The sequence below is a fragment of the Brienomyrus brachyistius genome, chromosome 4 (genome assembly GCF_023856365.1).
Source record: "Brienomyrus brachyistius isolate T26 chromosome 4, BBRACH_0.4, whole genome shotgun sequence".
Lineage (NCBI taxonomy): Eukaryota > Metazoa > Chordata > Actinopteri > Osteoglossiformes > Mormyridae > Brienomyrus > Brienomyrus brachyistius.
In genome coordinates, this window is record NC_064536.1 from 8,762,403 (window position 1) to 8,779,969 (window position 17,567).

Below are 17,567 nucleotides of genomic sequence, written 5' to 3' on the forward strand. Positions count from 1 at the left end.
ACTTTGTGGCTTTTTAAATCTATGAGTTCCTTCGCCACAGCAAAGGGCCACGTTTGGTTGCTCGCGGACCTTCCCTAAATGCGTGGAGGGTCCTGCTTACTTTTAGAGGTATACAGACATATATTTAAGATGTCAATCGACCTGCCTGCACTGCAACGTCCCCACGGTCCTCCCTGCTGTTGCGTCATTTCGTGAAGCCACGCCCACTCTGCCGCCGCCTTCTTGTTCATTCCTATGTGTTTTAGAGGTTCCCTCGTTTCGTGTCTTGCAGTGTTGATTAACCTTCCTCCTCAAAGGGTAACTGGCTGTGCTGCTGACTCAGACGTGATATATCCTCTCAGGTTTGTCATCAGAATATGAGAGCACCGTTCCACTGAACCCTGTCCGTTTCAAAGTCCTGCGCCATGCGTCGTCAGGCATTTCCTAAATTCTTCTAATTTTGTCTCACCCTTGCTTTACATTAACTTTATGTTAACGACTGCGTTCTTGGTAAAGGAGGTTTCCTTGAATCCGAGTGAGGAGGAGAAGAAGCCGATCATCCGGCGTGAACATGGCCGTGTGCGTGTGGCCTGGAGGTACTGGCGGGTTGAGTGGCAGCGTGCTGGGAGCCATGACACGGCGTTTACAGAGAGAACATGGAAGAACTCCGTGAATTCGAGGCGCACCAAAGCCTACCTTTTAGCTTCGGACGTTAGGTTTGCGCGGTAAATCATTGTACCCAGGAGAAACATCAGACCTACCCCATGGTGGGGAGGCTGGGCCAGCTGGTCATCAGTCATCTCCTTCGACTGTCCCTCTTTAGTCCATGTCGCCCATCACAGCTCCTGGTGCAGGTGGTAGACGGTTGGGTCCAGACAGCCTTGAGAAGGAGCCTCAGTCTCCGTCCTGTACCTCAGAGGGGATGGCCCAGCCGCGCAGCCTGCGGTGACGCTTATCTGCCCACGCAGAGTGGCGCCCTACTCTGCCACTGACGTTCGCAGTCAAGGCCTCCTCTGATGCCAATGGGGGGGGGGGGTATGGGGGCTGAGATATGGGGCATCACAGCACGACAAGGCTTAGTGGCAGTCATAGGCTGTCCTGTGTCTGTATCAGTAATCCTGATTGTGTGCGTGTTCAGCTAATGAGGAACGCACTGTGTGTATGTGCCCGGGATGTGGTAGTTAATCTTAGGTGTTTTGTTCACTGTTTCTCTGGGAAACCTGCACACATTTACCATTTATGTCATTCGATATTCACATCTGCTTGTGTGTGTGTGTGTGTGTGTGTGTGTGTGTGTGTGTGTGTGTGTGTGTGTGTGTGTGTGTGTCTCTGTGCCTGAGGTCCCCAATCCTGTGCCTTACCGTTGAGTCATCGCTCTAGTCACATGCTGTTCAGGAGCCTGTGTTTCGGACACATAATCCCAGGCAGGAAGCCCTGAGTATCCAGTCGGTACCTGAAGGCTGGGAGCATGTGACAGAGGTCCTACGTTCTGCTTAGCCAATCGGGGGTTGTCTCACCTAACAGATTGTGTCTCTCTCTCTCTCCCTCCCTCTCCTCTCTCTCTCTCTCTCTCTCTCTCTGCCCCTCATCCCTCTCTCCTCGCAGTGGCTTTCAGCTTTGCTCTGCGATGTCTGCTGTAGCCCTTCTACAGTAGAGCCCACAGAGGTAAGTGCTCGTCTCTCTCTGTCCGCCGTCAGCGGTGACTCTGGGACCCCGTCTCCCCTGACAGTTTGCCGTCTCTGTCACACGAATCTCTTTCTCCTTTGGGTTCCTCTGTTCGGCTCTGTCTACCTGCTCGGCTGAGCGGCTCAGTGCCATCACCCTGCATTCTGCTTTGGGGCAGATTTGGGCTTTGAGTCACCAGAAATAAACCAGTTCTTTCATATTTCCTGTAACCAGGAAAAAAAATTCCTTCTTACAAGCTGGCTTCATCTCAAGCTCTTTACCAGGACACTGAAACCTGAAGCCTTTATTTTACTGAGCAGACGCTGGAATCTGATTTATGACAAATGAAGCTCTTCTTTTTGGAGAGGGAGGACCTCGATGGGTGGGGATCTCAGCCTCACCTCCTTGTTTCTGCTCGCTGTCTAAATACTGATAGTATTTGGGGGAAACTTTTGCTGGAAAAAAAAAAGTCAATGATGTGCCTGGAGTCTGTAGAAAAGGATGGCGTTTTCTGCAGTATGAGAAGGTTTATTAAAATTATTATTATTATTATTATTATTATTATTTATTATTCTTGGCTGAGGTGTGACGGGCAGAAAATTGACATCTTTAACCATCTTTCAGCTTTTCCTTCTTCTAAGGTCAGTGCCCCCTCTCATTAACAGTAAAGGTAATTTTTCTGTGTTGTTCTGATCAAACAGTCTTCCCTTTTATTAGTATTTTGAGTGAAGGTTAATGTACTTGTATGAAGGTCCTGGACTGAGATTCTGGTTCTTGTTGGGAGGCTCGGAAGTTCATCACTGTGTCCGTCATGCAGCACAGCTGTTATGTTTCATGCGTGTTGCTCAGTGATGCCTTGGCCTGGGAGAACATCTGCTGTAGGACTGAGAGGATTTGTGGTGGAACACAGACTGCTCTGATAATGTCCTGTGCGGCCATGGCGACCACTTGCGGCAACAGATCACTGGGGAATGAAGTCACACGATGCTGTTTGCATCCTAGGGTTAATCTGAGGTTGGTTTAAGTTCTGCTGTAGCAGTAAATTTAATTAGGGCTTGTAATATGTATTCTGTAGTCTCATTATCACCTTGAATGCATAAGTGTGTTGTTGATGTTGTTTTTTGCGTACCACAGCATAGGCAGCCGTTCAGGCTATGAACCAGTCGGCATGGTGATTCATTTTGACCCCGTTCCTCTTGGTTTTGGAGCTATGGTGATGCCCTGAGGTGGACAGTACTGACGCGCTAATCGATGTCATTGTGCTGGTGAGACCCTGACCCTAATGTGACCTGTTTCTAACCGAGGGGTCTGCTCTCCAGCGTAGGTTTTACAAGGGCTGCTGTCTCCTCTTTCTAAGAGAGTTACCAACCTTCATCTTTTCTTCAGACACAATTGTGTATTAAATGATTCAGCTTTCAAAAAAACACCGGTTACCTGGTACAGCTGCTGATGGTGAGTCACTGATGGAGGGCAGCTTGGAAGCATGTCCTCGTTTAACCTCCGCAGAGGTAAATGTCTGATCTTAGGTGCTTAGGGGAGAGATTGATTAGAGTTCTGGTTCTCTGTGAATCTGCCAAGAGCGACCAGGCAGCCGGCGATTTGTTTGTCCAGTTCTGCTGAGTCACTCCGTGTCTCTGTGTCACCTTGAGATATCAGGAGGAACCCTGGCCTGTGTGATGGCTGAACTGTGCTGGTCTCCTTGCATCCCGCAAAAGCTTCGGCTTCATCAGTGCACCGTATTGGTCTTTCCTGCATCCCACTAAAGTTTCAGCTTCCTCAGCACACTGTGCCGGTCTCCCTGCATCCTGCTAATGCTTCAGCTTCATCAGTGCACCGTATTGGTCTTTCCTGCATCCCACTAAGCTTCTGCTTCCTCAGCGCACCGTGCCGGTCTCCCTGCATCCCGCTAAAGCTTCTGTTCCTCAGCGCACCGTGCCGGTCTCCCTGCATCCCGCTAAAGCTTCAGCTTCCTCAGCGCACCGTGCCGGTCTCCCTGCATCCCGCTAATGCTTCAGCTTCCTCAGCGCATCGTGCCGGTCTCCCTGCGTCCCGCTAATGCTTCAGCTTCCTCAGCGCACCGTATTGGTCTTTCCTGCATCCCGCTAAAGCTTCAGCTTCCTCAGCGCACCGTGCCGGTCTCCCTGCATCCCGCTAAAGCTTCAGCTTCCTCAGCGCACCATGCCGGTCTCCCTGCGTCCGCTAATGCTTCAGCTTCCTCAGCGCACCGTGCCGGTCTCCCTGCGTCCCGCTAAAGCTTCAGCTTCCTCAGCGCACTGTGCCGGTCTCCCCTGCGTCCCGCTAATGCTTCAGCTTCCTCAGCGCACCGTGCCGGTCTCCCTGCATCCCGCTAAAGTTTCTCTTCCTTCCTTTGTTTGGAGATCTGCCCTTTTGGCCCCTCTGTCCTTCCCCCCTGTTTAGCTGACGGGCTGAAACTCTCCTCCGTCTCGTCCAGGGTGTCACTTCAAGGTGGTCTTGGTTTCTGTCCTGTGGTAATGGAGAACTTTTTCTTTTTATTTACAGTAGGTCACAGTATATTTCGGATTTCAGATCAATGCGTAGCTTAGCAATTCTGAGAGTTTGGCCAAGTCGCTTGGCTAGGAATGATAGCGACTCATTAATATGCATGAGAGGGTTTCCTCCCTGCCAATCGCCAAACATGCTTAAAACGGCTTCTCATCGCGCCTCGGCCCTAGAGTAACACCACCATACATACCATACAGCGTTGGCTGTAGCATCTAGTTCAATTAGTAGAAAAGAATGAATGAATCAATGGATAAATCTACATAGAAGAAAAAAGTTCATTCAAAATGGGTCCCTGTAGTATTGTGTATCTGGGGCCCCCCCCCTCAGCAAATGTAATTTTTTTTAGAAAAATGTTTTGGTCAGTGCATAATCTATATATTTAATCGTTTTGATGTCTTTATATTATTCTAAAATGTAGAGCATAGTACAAACAAACCTTTCTATGGGTAGGTGTGTCCAAACTTTTGCATGGCACTGTATGTGCTTGGAGGAATATGGCCCATCGCTCATGTTCTCACCTTGCTGGTGAAATCCTTGTGAATCCTGCTTTGCTGCTTGTCTCTGCTCAAGCGTCTGCTGCGGCACCTGGAACATGCATCCCTCTTCCTGCTCGTAGATGTTCGCTGATTATATAGTGTCAAAGAGAACCAGGCTTCCGAATAGCCACCTCTGCTGCTCCGTTCAAGGCTTTTCCGTTCAGCTTGTCTTCCGTCTCTGGCAAACATCTGACAAAAAGGAGATCTTTGTACTTTAGTCTTCTTCTGTGTGAAAGGTATTCTTCAAACCCATGGACTGGTGTCCTCAATGACCTGCCAACCCTCACCTTGATCTTGTGTCAAGATTGCTGTTGCCAAGTGACTAAAAGTGTCACAATGATCCACATTTCACTTTTAAGAGGATAGAGAAAGCAGTTGAATTTAATTGATTTACACTCACTCTCATCTGTTTTGCACTTGGTTTTGGTTAGTGATCCATCCCGCACTGCTGCCACTGAGTCACTCCGCCTGCATTCGAATCTCCTGGTTTAATAGGAACTGCTGCGCAGATTGAAATCGGTAGCTGTAATCGCTTGGTTGCAGCAGATGGAGACAGAGCAGAGTTTGTGCTGATGGTGACTCTTGTCCTCGTTTGCTGGTTGTCCCCGTTTGTCTTTTTGGTAGGACATGGCATTACAGGGCAGGCTGAGGAAGAGCGTGACTCTCCACCCGAAATGTGAACATTGAGAAAAATCAGTGTTTCGGTCTCCCTGAAAAACCGCCTGTGTTCCTTTCTGTTGATGCACGCACTTGCCAGTGGAGGAGTCCAGCTAGCATTAGCGCTTGCATAACCCTGGCCACTTTCCTCATTGCCTTTGCGCAAACAAACCAGCAGTCGACTGTCTGGACTGCTTTGGGATTGATCTGAACTTTACACGGCTTCTAAAAACAACAGGAAGGCAAAGCATAATCTCCTGCGAGCACCGTTCTGCAGAAACGCTGCGACCCCCGGTTTTTAATATCAGTCCAGCCTTTGATATGATTAAGGCTTGGCAGGGTTCCGTGGGCTGTCCTGGTTCTCAGAGTAACACCAAGTGAGAAACTTAAACCCTAAGACCCTAATAAACATCCACTACTATGTTCTTTGCACAGACTCACCTGGATGCATCTAAATCAGGGATTTTGCTCCAGAGCTTTCACTAATCATATTATCGCTTATCTTCTTTGTAATCCTGTCTTACTTCATATGCTGTGCTTGTGTGGGGGAGAAACGTCTATTATGGAACTTCTCTGCCGTGACATAATACATTTATCTATAGCTGTGCCTGGTGTAACGGACTCTAATTAGATGTTGAAGGTCTGTCGCACGCATCTGGTTGCAGATCCCGTCCTAGGGGCGTAGCCTAAGTTGGGGCACATCTGTGCTTTAAAAGGGACTCTAATGACCCCCCCCCCCCCCCCTCCGTCAGCTGCTGCTCCTTGTTTCAATGGTGCAGACTTTCATTGCATGTGAAAAGAGCATGGATATGCCTGCTGTTTGGCATGACGGAGCCCTCTGCACAGAGCTGCTGAATGCTGGCTGATCTCCTGACGGCCCTGGTGCCCGCTGAGGGTGGTCTGCTGCCAATGAAAGGCCGCTCTGCACGGTCGGGCAGCTTGGACTGCCAGGGGAATTTCATCTGCTCCGCTTCCAGCGTTTGCTCTCCTTCTCCCATGAAGCCATGCGCTACCTTCCTGTCTCCTGGACATGGAGGCGGGGGGGGGGGCCGCATGAGTGATCGGCCTGTCCGTTTATTCCGATTTAACCTTTTTTGGCCGGTTCTGCTTCCCAGGTTATGCTGCCCCAAAGGTGCCCGCTGCGTCTGAGTGAGAAAGAGAAGGGTTAAGGAGCCCAGCTGCCACGTCCCGCGCCCTCGCCGCCCCCCACATCCCCGAAGAGCCATGAGCACCCTCCCGCATGCCCGTGAGGTCAGTACCATCCACTAACCTTGGCCCCTAAGACCACAGCTCATTCATTAAAATATATTTGGTTCAAATCTTCCCCTCCACCTGGATTTCTTAAGTGTTGAAACTGCGTAATCATGCCACCCTAACTCTGTACACACCCACTGTTTATTTTGTTGCCGTAATTCATTTTAATGCCTATTTTCTGTACAGCTCTTTGTCAACTTGCGTTCCCATTTGGGACCAGGACCACTGGATGGAAGCCATTTTCTATCTATCACGATATTGCAGCTTTCCGTCACACATACAACGTTATTGTATGCATACTGTATTACTAATTATATACGGACAGCGGGTCGTTACACGGCCGGTAGTACTGCCCATCCTCCTGCACCTGTTACACTAAGTGATACACCTGCTTGCGTATATTTTCAGGTGTCTCTTGATCAGTTTATATTATTCATTTGGACCTTGGACGTACGTGCTTTCGGATGAGACTCGATCAGGCAGTATAAGGCTACATTTTTATATTTTCTTTGTCAGAAGCTTGGTATCTTGTTTGAATAGTAGTTGTTGGTTTTGGACAGAAACTGTTTATGTACTATCACTGGTGCAGGGGGGGGGCGTCCGTGAGGATTTTGACTGATCTGGTAAGCTGAAAAGGACAGATGCGTTTAAGGGAGCCCAGGTTAGTGTACCCCATGGTGGAGCCTCTACCTGTTATGTGAGGTCTGTGCTCGGTGTAATAAGGTTACTAGTGGGCTTTGAAGATGTAGTTGTTTCGTTGTCTGGAGGTCTGTGTCTGGAGGTCTGTGTCTGGAGGTCTGTGTTCTGGGCGCTATCGTAAGACACCAGACGCAATGTGTGTGTCAGAGGTCGTCCACTGAGATGGACCTCCTGGGTTCCGTCCGAACTCGCCGACCTTGCTTAGGGTCACGGCAGCCGGGAACCCGCTGGGAATCCTCTGCATTTCCCTGAATGTTTTCCGAAGCACCTGTTCCGATCAAGCTGCATCGACGTTTCTCTGCAGGAGCACAGAGTCGTGAGAGGGATGCGGAAACTGATATGGGCCACCGGGTCCTTTTTTGGGACCGTTCTGTGGGACTGCAGTGGAAGCAGGCGGGAAAAGCGATACGGTCCAAGTTGACGCACAGGAAGAAGAACGGCATCCGTTTTTGGTCTGCATGAAAATAGCGCTGCTCTTTATCTGGGTTAAGGAACACTAGAGGGTGTCAAACGACGAATTAAACGCCTGATATTTTAGGTTAAGTTGCATTTTATCCATCGGTCGCCTATTGAATCAGATGAGTATAAGGTGAGATGGTGTTGATGCTGATGTGATTTTGTTGGGGTTACAGCGCCCCCCGCAGGACTGCTCTCCCAAACCCTGCCCACTTAAAGGAAAAGATCTTTTATTGGAATTTGGCACAAGTACAGGTACATTGACATGCTTTTCCTCACATATGCCGTCATACTTTATTTGAAGCGCACACACAAAGCGCAGGATCAGGCTATTTATTCAGCACCCCTTGAGTTAAGGGCCTTGCTCAAGGGCCCTATAGAGATGTGACTAATATGTCGAAGCTTGGCTTTAACCGGTGACCTTCCAGTCACAGGCACGGTGGCTTAACCCGCTTGTAGCCACTGTGCCATGCAAATAGCCAGCGAACCCAGTGAAATGGAGCTGCACCATTCTTCCTGACGGACACCTTCCCGCTCCTCGGTTCACATCAGTCAGGTCTCTGTGACCTTGTGTGTATGCGTGTGTTTGGAAAGACATCGGCTTGTGTTTGCTGTCAGGCAGTGAGGAGCGTTTCCAGTGTGTAGCCATCAGCGATAACAGACGGGGCCATGAGTGCTGACCGATAAGCGTAAAATGGTTATTGTGAACGAAGGCGCTCCGAACGCCCTTGGTCTGTCTGAGCTGACGGAGGCGTAGGTCCTGCCTGCTCTCCGGGGCTCTGAGTCCTGCTGGGACAGGAAAGCTCGTGCTGCTGTTAGCGCTTCTCAGGATGTGCAGCAGAGAGCGGTTAATGATTACCCTGCTCTGGTGAGTGTGTCGTGTGTGTGTCGGGGGGGAACGTGGCGTGCCTTTGCAGCGATGAAGCCATTTGTAAAGACCACACGCCCAGACAGCTTTCACAAGAGGCGGGAGTGTATTTCCAGGGACGGCGTAGTGAGATTTTCTGAGATGAGTGTTGAGAAGGTGTCTTTAGGCAAAGGTCAGAAGTGGTCTGCTTCCTGAGTGTTATAGGACAGCGGTATAATGGACTTCCTATTTGAAATGAAGGTGAGTCTTTTTGTGGCATAGAGCCCCTCTGTGAAGTAAACAGTGAAAGGCTTTGTGTCCTGTAACAAGATACCCACCCACCCCATTGTAAAAAAAAAAAAAAAAAAAAGAATCAGTTCAGCCGAATTGCTGCCTTGCGTTGTAGATTTAGTACCCGTTAAAGACCGAAGTGGGTTAAAGTGAAGCGGTAACACTTGCCGATTTGTGTGTGTTTGTATTTAACGTTACTCAGAGCCCAACGTGGAGTCTGTACCGGACTGAATTGTTACACTGTTAACCTTGCATATGTGCGCTGTACTTTCACGTTTTAACAGTTATGGGATGTATCATCGTATTGCGTCACTTTCATATTATTCAGTACGGAAAATCGGAATCGGAAGGATCAGTAGTTTTCCAGACAGACTCTGCACTCTTCTGTATCATTTTTATATGGCACCAAATGCAAATGTTTTATAGCACGTGTAGTGTTCTCATCTGCAGGCCTGCGAGACCGTTCTGTAGCCAGGCAGCCAGCAGGGGGAGCTACTCTTCCATCCTGAGCCTCTTTTAGCCAGTTATATTTCTTACAGTGCGTCCTCATGTTGCTCATTGCCACATGCCCACTGCCGGCGCGCAGAGTGGTGGGAAGGAAAGACGTTCAGGTTTAACTTCCTCTAAAGACTGAATGTGTATTTCCATTCTTAGCCAATCAAGTACGAGCACAGCTCACTCCTTGCTTGTAGAAGCGCGAACAACACGGCCTGAGCCTTCGAAGGTTCAGCTGGAGCTAATATGTCATAATGGAGTTGGAATCGACCTGGAGCGATTTGTCAGAAGTACGATGTGGCCAATCGTTAAGGTGGTGTAGATGGTGGAAAGAGATGATGTAGCGTGATATGGCGAATTCGGTGCTTGTGGATGCACCATCTGTTGGTGTCGATGGTAATCAAAGTCTAGCAGGATAAAATCACACTGACCAGTAATGTGGAGCTGAAGGCAGATAAGAGATGGAGAGACGGGGCCACTCTGATGATCCCGCAGTTAGGGTTTCCTGTTGGATACTTCAGGAATGCTACACCTTCTCTGTCACTGGTTTGCAGAGTAGCAAATGATCCATCCATTGATCTGATGACCGCTGGCTGTGAGAGGACAGTGATTCGTTCAGGATATACGCCTCTGCAAGCTCGCCCAATGAGCTCTGAAAAAAGCTTAATCTCTAGGTAGAAACCACCTGCAGCTCTGGTAGAGACGGTACATTATTGGCCAGACCTTTCCCGAGCTTGGTTTGTGTGATTTTTGTGGATGCTGGGATTTTTGGGGACTTGCACCCCATGCTGACACACTGCAAATGCAGTTTAACCATTAATCAGTTTGACTTCTGACCTCAGAGAGTGAGAATGTGAGAACTGTTCGGGAAAGGGTCAGCACCTTGTTCCTTAACCGGTTTATCCTTAATCCCGATCTGTCATAACCTGACCTCTCTTCTGAATGGAAACCCGTAGGTAATGAAGTTCATTGCTGAAAAACATTGTGTTTTGTTTTATTATTTTCTATAGATTGCCTCCCTGATGTCCTTGGTGCAGCCCTATCTGGTTTACGCTAATGTCCTGAGCAATGGCTCCTTTTCTCACTGACCTTGGTGCCTGTGCCTCTCCTTGGCCCATACGACAGCTGCTCTCGGACCAGGCACGGAGCCAGTCGTTCTGCTGATGTGGAAGATGGGAGGGGCGTTTCTGGGAAGTTCCTCGGGAGTAGCTTAGGTGGGGGGATGGGAGGGACACTTTCTAAATGGGTCTTACTTGTGTCTGTTCAGCTGCGTCCCAGCAGAGTTACTGAGTGGAAGGAAAGGTCCGTGTGCAGAGAAACCTGAGCTGTCTGTGCTTTGGAGATGGATGCGGAAGGACGAATAGTTGGGGAAGTGTTCCAGGTCCAGGCGAAACCCTGCAAATAGGCAGGGTCCAGGCGAAACCCTGCAAATAGGCAGGGTCCAGGCGAAACCCTGCAAATAGGCAGGGTCCAGGCGAAACCCTGCAAATAGGCAGGGTCCAGGCGAAACCCTGCAAATAGGCAGGGTCCAGGCGAAACCCTGCAAATAGGCAGGGTCCAGGCGAAACCCTGCAAATAGGCAGGGTCCAGGCGAAACCCTGCAAATAGGCAGGGTCCAGGCGAAACCTGCTTGGCTGTTTACTATGGAGTCTAACTTTACGAGCCCCTGAGGGGAGCGGCGTCTTGAAAGCCTTGCAAGGCTCCGGGGCTTGAGGCATTCTCTGAAAGAGACGGAGCTGAGCCCTGTGTCAGACCACCTGCTTTTCTGTACAGTTGCTTTGTTCCCACGGCGTGAAAATACTGAGCAGCAGTGAGCCTTGCAAAGCCCCAGCAGTCAAGGGTCACCTTGAGTAAGCCGGTGTCAAAATGACAAGTCAGCTTTTCGGTTTTGCGCTTCGTTTTCAAGTTTTCATGCTTGATGGATGTTTCAGTGTCCTGGTCGAGTAAATAACTGTGTGTAAAAACTGTGCGAGCACCCAGCCACACTTAGTTACAGGGGATAGATGAATCTCAGAAGGCTGCAGGCTTAATAATGTAACACCACCTAGAGGTCAGGTTGAAGACCTTCATGCCAAAATGAATGAGGGCAGCGAAGGACACGCTTGGGGACGCCAGCCTATGGTGTGGTCAGCTTTTTTCAGGGTGTAAGATGGGAGATGATGCTGGGCTTGTACCGTTCTCCCCCGCCACCATGGCCAGCATGGTGCAGGTGTAGCAGGGTTACGTGCGAGGCTGGATTTTCTGGGTCAAAGCCTCTGTGTGGTCAGTCCAAACTTCAGTGCAGGAATATTTATTTTTTCTTTTTTTCCAGGGAGGTCCACTTCTGTCCCCAGTCCAAAGGCTGCTCAGCCTGTGCTGCTGCAGTACCACAGCTTTAACATTAACTTTTCTGGACTGGTCTTAACGGTCCTCCTCACTCCCCCTCCTGCCCTCCATGCCGCATTCCGTGCCCCTTTGACTATGTGAGAGGACTTTGCTGTCTGCACCTGCTCAGTGTTCATGGTCCCCACGAATGTCCAGAATGGTTTGTCCATTTTCAAGGAACAGATTCGAGCCATTTCCAAGTAAGGCAGCAGCTTCTCTGAGAAGTTAGTCCCTAGGTTAGTTTTGGTCACAGTGGGTAGTTCCTTCTCTGAAAGTCTCCTGCAGCTCACTGCTTCCATGCTTTGTTGTGCAAATAGTTTAACCCTTTCTGATTGTTTGCTCCTGTTTCATTCTTGGTATGCAGCCAAGACCATTACCAAGACCATTACCAAGACCATGACCATGACCAAGACCATGACTAAGACAACGTTCGCACAACATTAAGCTTTGTTCCGTTTCCTTTTTTTTTTGCCCAGGAGGGTCCATTTCCTTCTCCAATATTTCATGTTTTGTCCTGCTTTTGATTCTGGACCTTGTGGGAGCTGTACCTAGTCTTCTAAATTCTCAAGGCTATCAAAACCGCTGTCATTCCCAGTTTACGAATCTCACACCCAACCTTCTCAGGCTGTCTGCTGTGGCAGCATGCTAATCTCACCTAAGTGAGGCACCAGTACAGCGAACCTGTCACCCAAGCCGATTGAAGCAGTGGACTCTTTCGTGTCTGAAGACATGGCACCATGAATGTAGCACTCATTTCTACATCTTGTGATATGTAATTTAAAATGCACTTTCCCATCAGCATTTATCACTTATCAGCCTGATGATTCAGTTGTTACACTTTGCATGGACCCTGAACAACAATTGGCTTTGCCGGTGACTCTGTCTCCCTCTAGTGTAGGTAATGTGTAATTGCAACATTTCCCTTAGTTTCAGGTAGATGTTTTTCTCCAAAGTCCGTGTTTGTTTATGCAGTACATTTAGAAACAGCCACGGCTCACCAAAGGGCCGTACAGTTTGACAAAATCAAAATCATATTAAGTAGAAAAAATAAGACATAACATGGCCCCAAAAATAAAACTGGTACAGAAGGGGCTTGAAATAGACACAAAAAATGTAAAAAGTAAATACATAAATATTAACGATATATGAATTAAAATTAAACAGTAGAGGGGAAACAGTAGATATACTATGACTCAGGGTATGCTAATGCATAAAGATCACCCCACGTACTAAGCTTAGATTTAACTGTTAGGCCAGTGGTAGGGAATGGTTAGGGAAGGTACTTGTGGTTGGAAGGTTTCGGATTCAAATCCCTTACGAGCAAGGTACCCTGAGCAAGGTACCGCCCCCTACACTGCTCCCTGGCCACTAAATTAGATTCCCCCTGTAATGTCAGAATGTCACATATGGGATAAATGCAGAGGACACATTTCATTGTTGTGCTGTGGTGTGTCAACAATGACAATCAATCATTTTTGAAATATAGATTTATATAAATCTATTTATAGAGGACGTAGACCTGACAGACATGGGAAGTCTATTACAAAGTTTGGCATGGAGCATGGAAAAGGTCCAGTCACCCTTTGTGTTCTATGTGCTCGTGGAACAAATAGAAGCAACTTATCAGCTGACCTCGAGGATTTAGTCATAGAATAAAGAACAAGGACTTTTACTAACTGAATATGAAGAGCATTTAACAGAAATTGGTCATTGATAGAATAAAGCCAGAACTGTAGGTCTCATTTTTTGTATGTATGTGGGACAAGAACTTTTGATGTCTTATACACACAAGTGCCAGCCCTCTCAATGCAAAGGTTCTTTGTACTGCAGTAAGATTTCCCACCTTTTCAGCTGAGCAGCAGGTGCTGTTTCCATGACAGCGGTCGAGGAGCCCTCTGTCCCTAGCATTTAATTTGGAAGGTATTTCTGTCCTCTGCGACAGAAGGTGCAGGGACGATGATTACAGTAATTCAGGTGTGTAACTGCATAATCTCGCCTGCTAATGGGCTCTGAAACGTTGTCCGAAGTGGCCTTTCTTGTCCTTTTACGGCCTTCCCCGGTCATCCGCGCACTAGAAGCGCATCATAACCCCGCCACTTTCCGCTCTCGCAGCTCGAGCCGTCGGCCCCACTCCCCCGCGGTGTGCGACGCGAGGAGGACGACGAGGGAGACCTCAACAAGGCCCTGGGGGTAGAGAGATTCCAACAGATTATCCATCCCGCACCACGCGTCCGGGATGAGCAGCACCGCACCTACAACGAGGCGGATTTTGAATGTGAGCGCCCTCCGTGGGCTGGGTCATGCCTGGTTGCTCTGGGGTGTGGGAGCATGACCGTCATGCTCTAGTAGACCAGCTATATATCTATATCTCTGCTGCTTATTTTAGGGAAACAGCATCCTATTCAAGTAACCTTAGACCTTCAAGGCAACCTTTTAAAGTGCCATAGAGGCCCTTCCTTCTTGTACTATGAAACTTGGTATTTAACCTGAATTATTGCAGTTAGACAGTTACTAGTCTCTCCTGAATAATGGCATCAGCAATGCAATGGGGGGGAAAAATAATCTTAACCCTGGCTTTTGTGATCTGAGTAACATCTATCGAACTGTAACTGGAGATGCACATATGAGCTTTGGGTTAAACCATCCATGTCGATGTCGAACAGTGAGATGAGGCTGGATTAGATCTCTGCTTCTGTATCAGGTGACATGGCTTTAGGGCAAAGTTTCCAAGTAAAATTAAAATGAAATTCTCCAATGAATCTTTATAGTCTGTCCGATGGCTTCTGAATTGGCTTCATTAAAGTGGCGCAGGCGTTGTTAAATACCCTAAAGAGCTGCCAAGGGTCAGTCACTCATCTTCCTTTAACGTCTGAACCCCTCCTCTTCCTCCCAGACCACCGACACTCCTCTCACCACATCCACCAGCCGCTATCCAAGCACCTCCCTGCGGGGGGCAGGAAGAAGAAGAGCAGCAAGAAGAGGAAAGGGGTCGGCTCTGGCCGGAGGAGGGGCTCTGGGAGCAGCGGGGCCCCCACCATCGAGGAAGACGAAGAAGAAGAAGAGGCGGAGGAGGAGGAGTCCTGCAGCCAGCCGGACGTGACCCCTGACGCGGAGCCAGACAGTCACACACAGACAGTGCAGGTATGGCCTTTCCCACGGGCTCAGTCACGCACTGGGGTTTGGATGCTCCGAGTGACAGAATACGGACATGGTTAGTCTCATTGGATCAGGGCCTGTCAGTCTTGCTTCTGCGCTGTGAAGGAATTCGGGCGGAGGTAGCAATGGCTTGCGTGGCTCCTACCCACACAGGGTACCAGAGAACAGGCACCTGACCCACTGACTGGATCTTTTAAATGTAACGTGGTGTCCACCGTTTTGAGGGGTGGTACTGGACAAAGTAGAATGGATTCTGCTTCAGGATACATATGGCATGATTTATCATTTGCGTCTATGAAATAAAGAACCCCCCCCCACACACCCAGCTAAATGAATACAGCAACATTCTTGCTGTTTTACGAGTGTGTTTGCTTGTTAAACCAATAGCTGTGTTATTTCTGCATGTTTGTTTTCTGAACCAAAAAAATCTAATTAGACTAATCCATTAAGCCCGTAATCATGTTTTATGCTGGTGGAATTGGCTAAGGGTGCTGGTAGGAAACTACTACTGGGAATACTGGTGGGAAGGTACAAAACTGGGTACTGGTAGGGCTGGCTGAAATGTCTTGGCCTTTAGTTTAATTCTAAAGCAGAAGAATCACTTTACTGTATTCAGCCAAAAGTTGTACTACACTGGCTGTGAAAGCTGTGCGCGTGTGTGTGAACAGGGGTACGTTAATAGGGGAAGAGGAGTTAGGATGATTGCAAGGGGCCCTAAAACATTTGGAACATAGCTGGATTGGTCTGGGTTGGGGGCCTAGCATGATATGCTTTTGTGGGGCCCAAAATCTCTAGCAGCATTCCTGTGTGTAAAGACCAGGTGCAGAATCTCTGTATAAATACTGCATTGTCACTCTACAGGAGTCTCCTTAATAAATTATAAATGCCCCTTGGGATTCCCTGTCCCCCCCTAGTTCTTCGTTGCAGATGATGACCCTTCGCTGTCCACCATCAGAGCTGCCGAGTTCACACCTCCACGCCAGGTAGACATCGTACCTGAGTCGGCCCTGTGCAGCGACTCGGTTCTCCTTGAAGACGCCACGCCCACAGAGTGAGTATGCAGCACAATGATCTCTGAGGCCATACATGAATACCACTGCTGCAGTTGGCCAGTAAGTGTGGAAGCCCTGAGGAGCCACTGCCTGCAGGTGTTGGCGTTCCTCTGCTCTGCTCTGAGTGTCTCATTGCGACCTCTTTACAGTGACTCAGCGTCAACCCCACCCCAAAGCCGAAACATGGCCTCCAGCTGCTCCTCGATGCCGTCCTCCCCGACCTGCCCAGTGGACTCGGCTGCGCCCCCTGGCCGCTGCACCCCCACCGGTTCCAAGGTGGCCCAGGCGGGCCGCAGCTATGACCTTCAGGAACGGCGCCGCACGGGTAACATGACGGCTGCTGAACATTCCCGCTATGAGCGCATCCCCACGGACGAGAGCGAAGCGCAGATGCTACCCACCGTGGACTTGGATGGCATCAAAAGTGAGTGCCAAGGTTGCATGCCAACTCATAACTAAGGCTTCATGTGAAAAAGGTTAAAAACACAGGGCAAACTCGAATACTTGGTATGTAGCTTAGATGGTGAATAACTGACCAGGAATCTCTATGACTCCATACATCAACCCTCATTTCTTGGTATAGACTCATGTCAGAAAATACACTGCGACAGGAACCATCTTTATTTGGTATTAATAGAAAATCCAAGTGGCCCAATCAAGACGGTCAGAAATAACGGTCAGAAAATGTCATCCTTTTCCATTATACACAGAAATACAGAGCGCATTTAATTAACTTTGATCAGATGCAAACGTGGAGGCCTTCTAGAAGCACATGACCGCAAATCAAATGTGGCCTTTCATTCCTCCCCATCCGTGCTGCTCATTCCGTAGGAATTTCAGCCCTTTGTTGGGAGGGTCAGATCTGCCCACTACAATTGTGTTGTTCCGCATCCGTCAATCTGCTTTGTGTTCCGACGCAGTTATGACTGCTGCTGCTCTATAAACTGCCACAACAAAAGGGCGCATTCACTCAAAGGAAATCAAAGGCGAAACATTTCAAATAGATCTTCGGGATTTTACCGAAATCCACATAACCTGAGTAAGTAAGCAGCTCTTTCTTTGGTCCTCATCTTGGTGCCCATTACTTGTTTGTAGAGTTTTTGACTCATTTAGAGTAAATGGCTGCCTGGTTCACCCCACATACCATCTCCACCCTACCTGTGTAGCCCAGTCGCCTCCAAGGTAGGGACTTTAATACCAAAGTAAGGGACACAGGAAATTTGGGAACAATTCAGGTCTTCAACACTGAGGAAAAAAAGAATTAGATTACTTGTTTGCGGGTGGTCTCGGAGGATTAACAGTGGGCGGTTTGTGGCCGAACAGGTTAGGATGCTAGGATGTAATTGGAAGGTTCAAACCCCAGAATCAATAGGGTGATTCCCCCTTTGGGCCCCGAACAGGACCCTTAACCCCTAATTGCTCCAAGGACCGACTCACCCTGCTTTCAAAAAGACAAAAAAGCTGTGTCACTTTGGATAAAAGTTAAATAAATGAGAGGTAATGTGAATGTTGCTGAACCTCAATGCAAATTGACCAGTGGTTTGCTGGAATGCTAAAAATGTCACCACGCTCAAAGGTGGAGCAGAGCTGTAC

At 48.7% G+C, this 17,567-nt stretch overlaps 1 protein-coding gene across 5 annotated transcripts in view; it reads left to right on the plus strand.

The window, feature by feature from the left end:
• slc4a2a (solute carrier family 4 member 2a) overlaps positions 1-17,567 on the plus strand; it is a 40,971-nt gene that overhangs the window by 11,147 nt on the left and 12,257 nt on the right. For 4 of the 5 annotated variants that reach the window (XM_049010399.1, XM_049010398.1, XM_049010402.1 and 1 more), the window contains exons 2-7: positions 1,585-1,644; positions 6,476-6,611; positions 13,879-14,041; positions 14,660-14,907; positions 15,837-15,973; positions 16,124-16,398. In XM_049010399.1, the coding sequence (XP_048866356.1) occupies positions 6,585-6,611; positions 13,879-14,041; positions 14,660-14,907; positions 15,837-15,973; positions 16,124-16,398 (850 nt within the window). In that variant the 5' untranslated portion in view covers positions 1,585-1,644; positions 6,476-6,584. Of the gene's footprint in view, positions 1-1,584; positions 1,645-6,475; positions 6,612-8,626; positions 8,878-13,878; positions 14,042-14,659; positions 14,908-15,836; positions 15,974-16,123; positions 16,399-17,567 lie in introns of those variants that run through there. The other variant, XM_049010401.1, reaches the window with a different exon arrangement.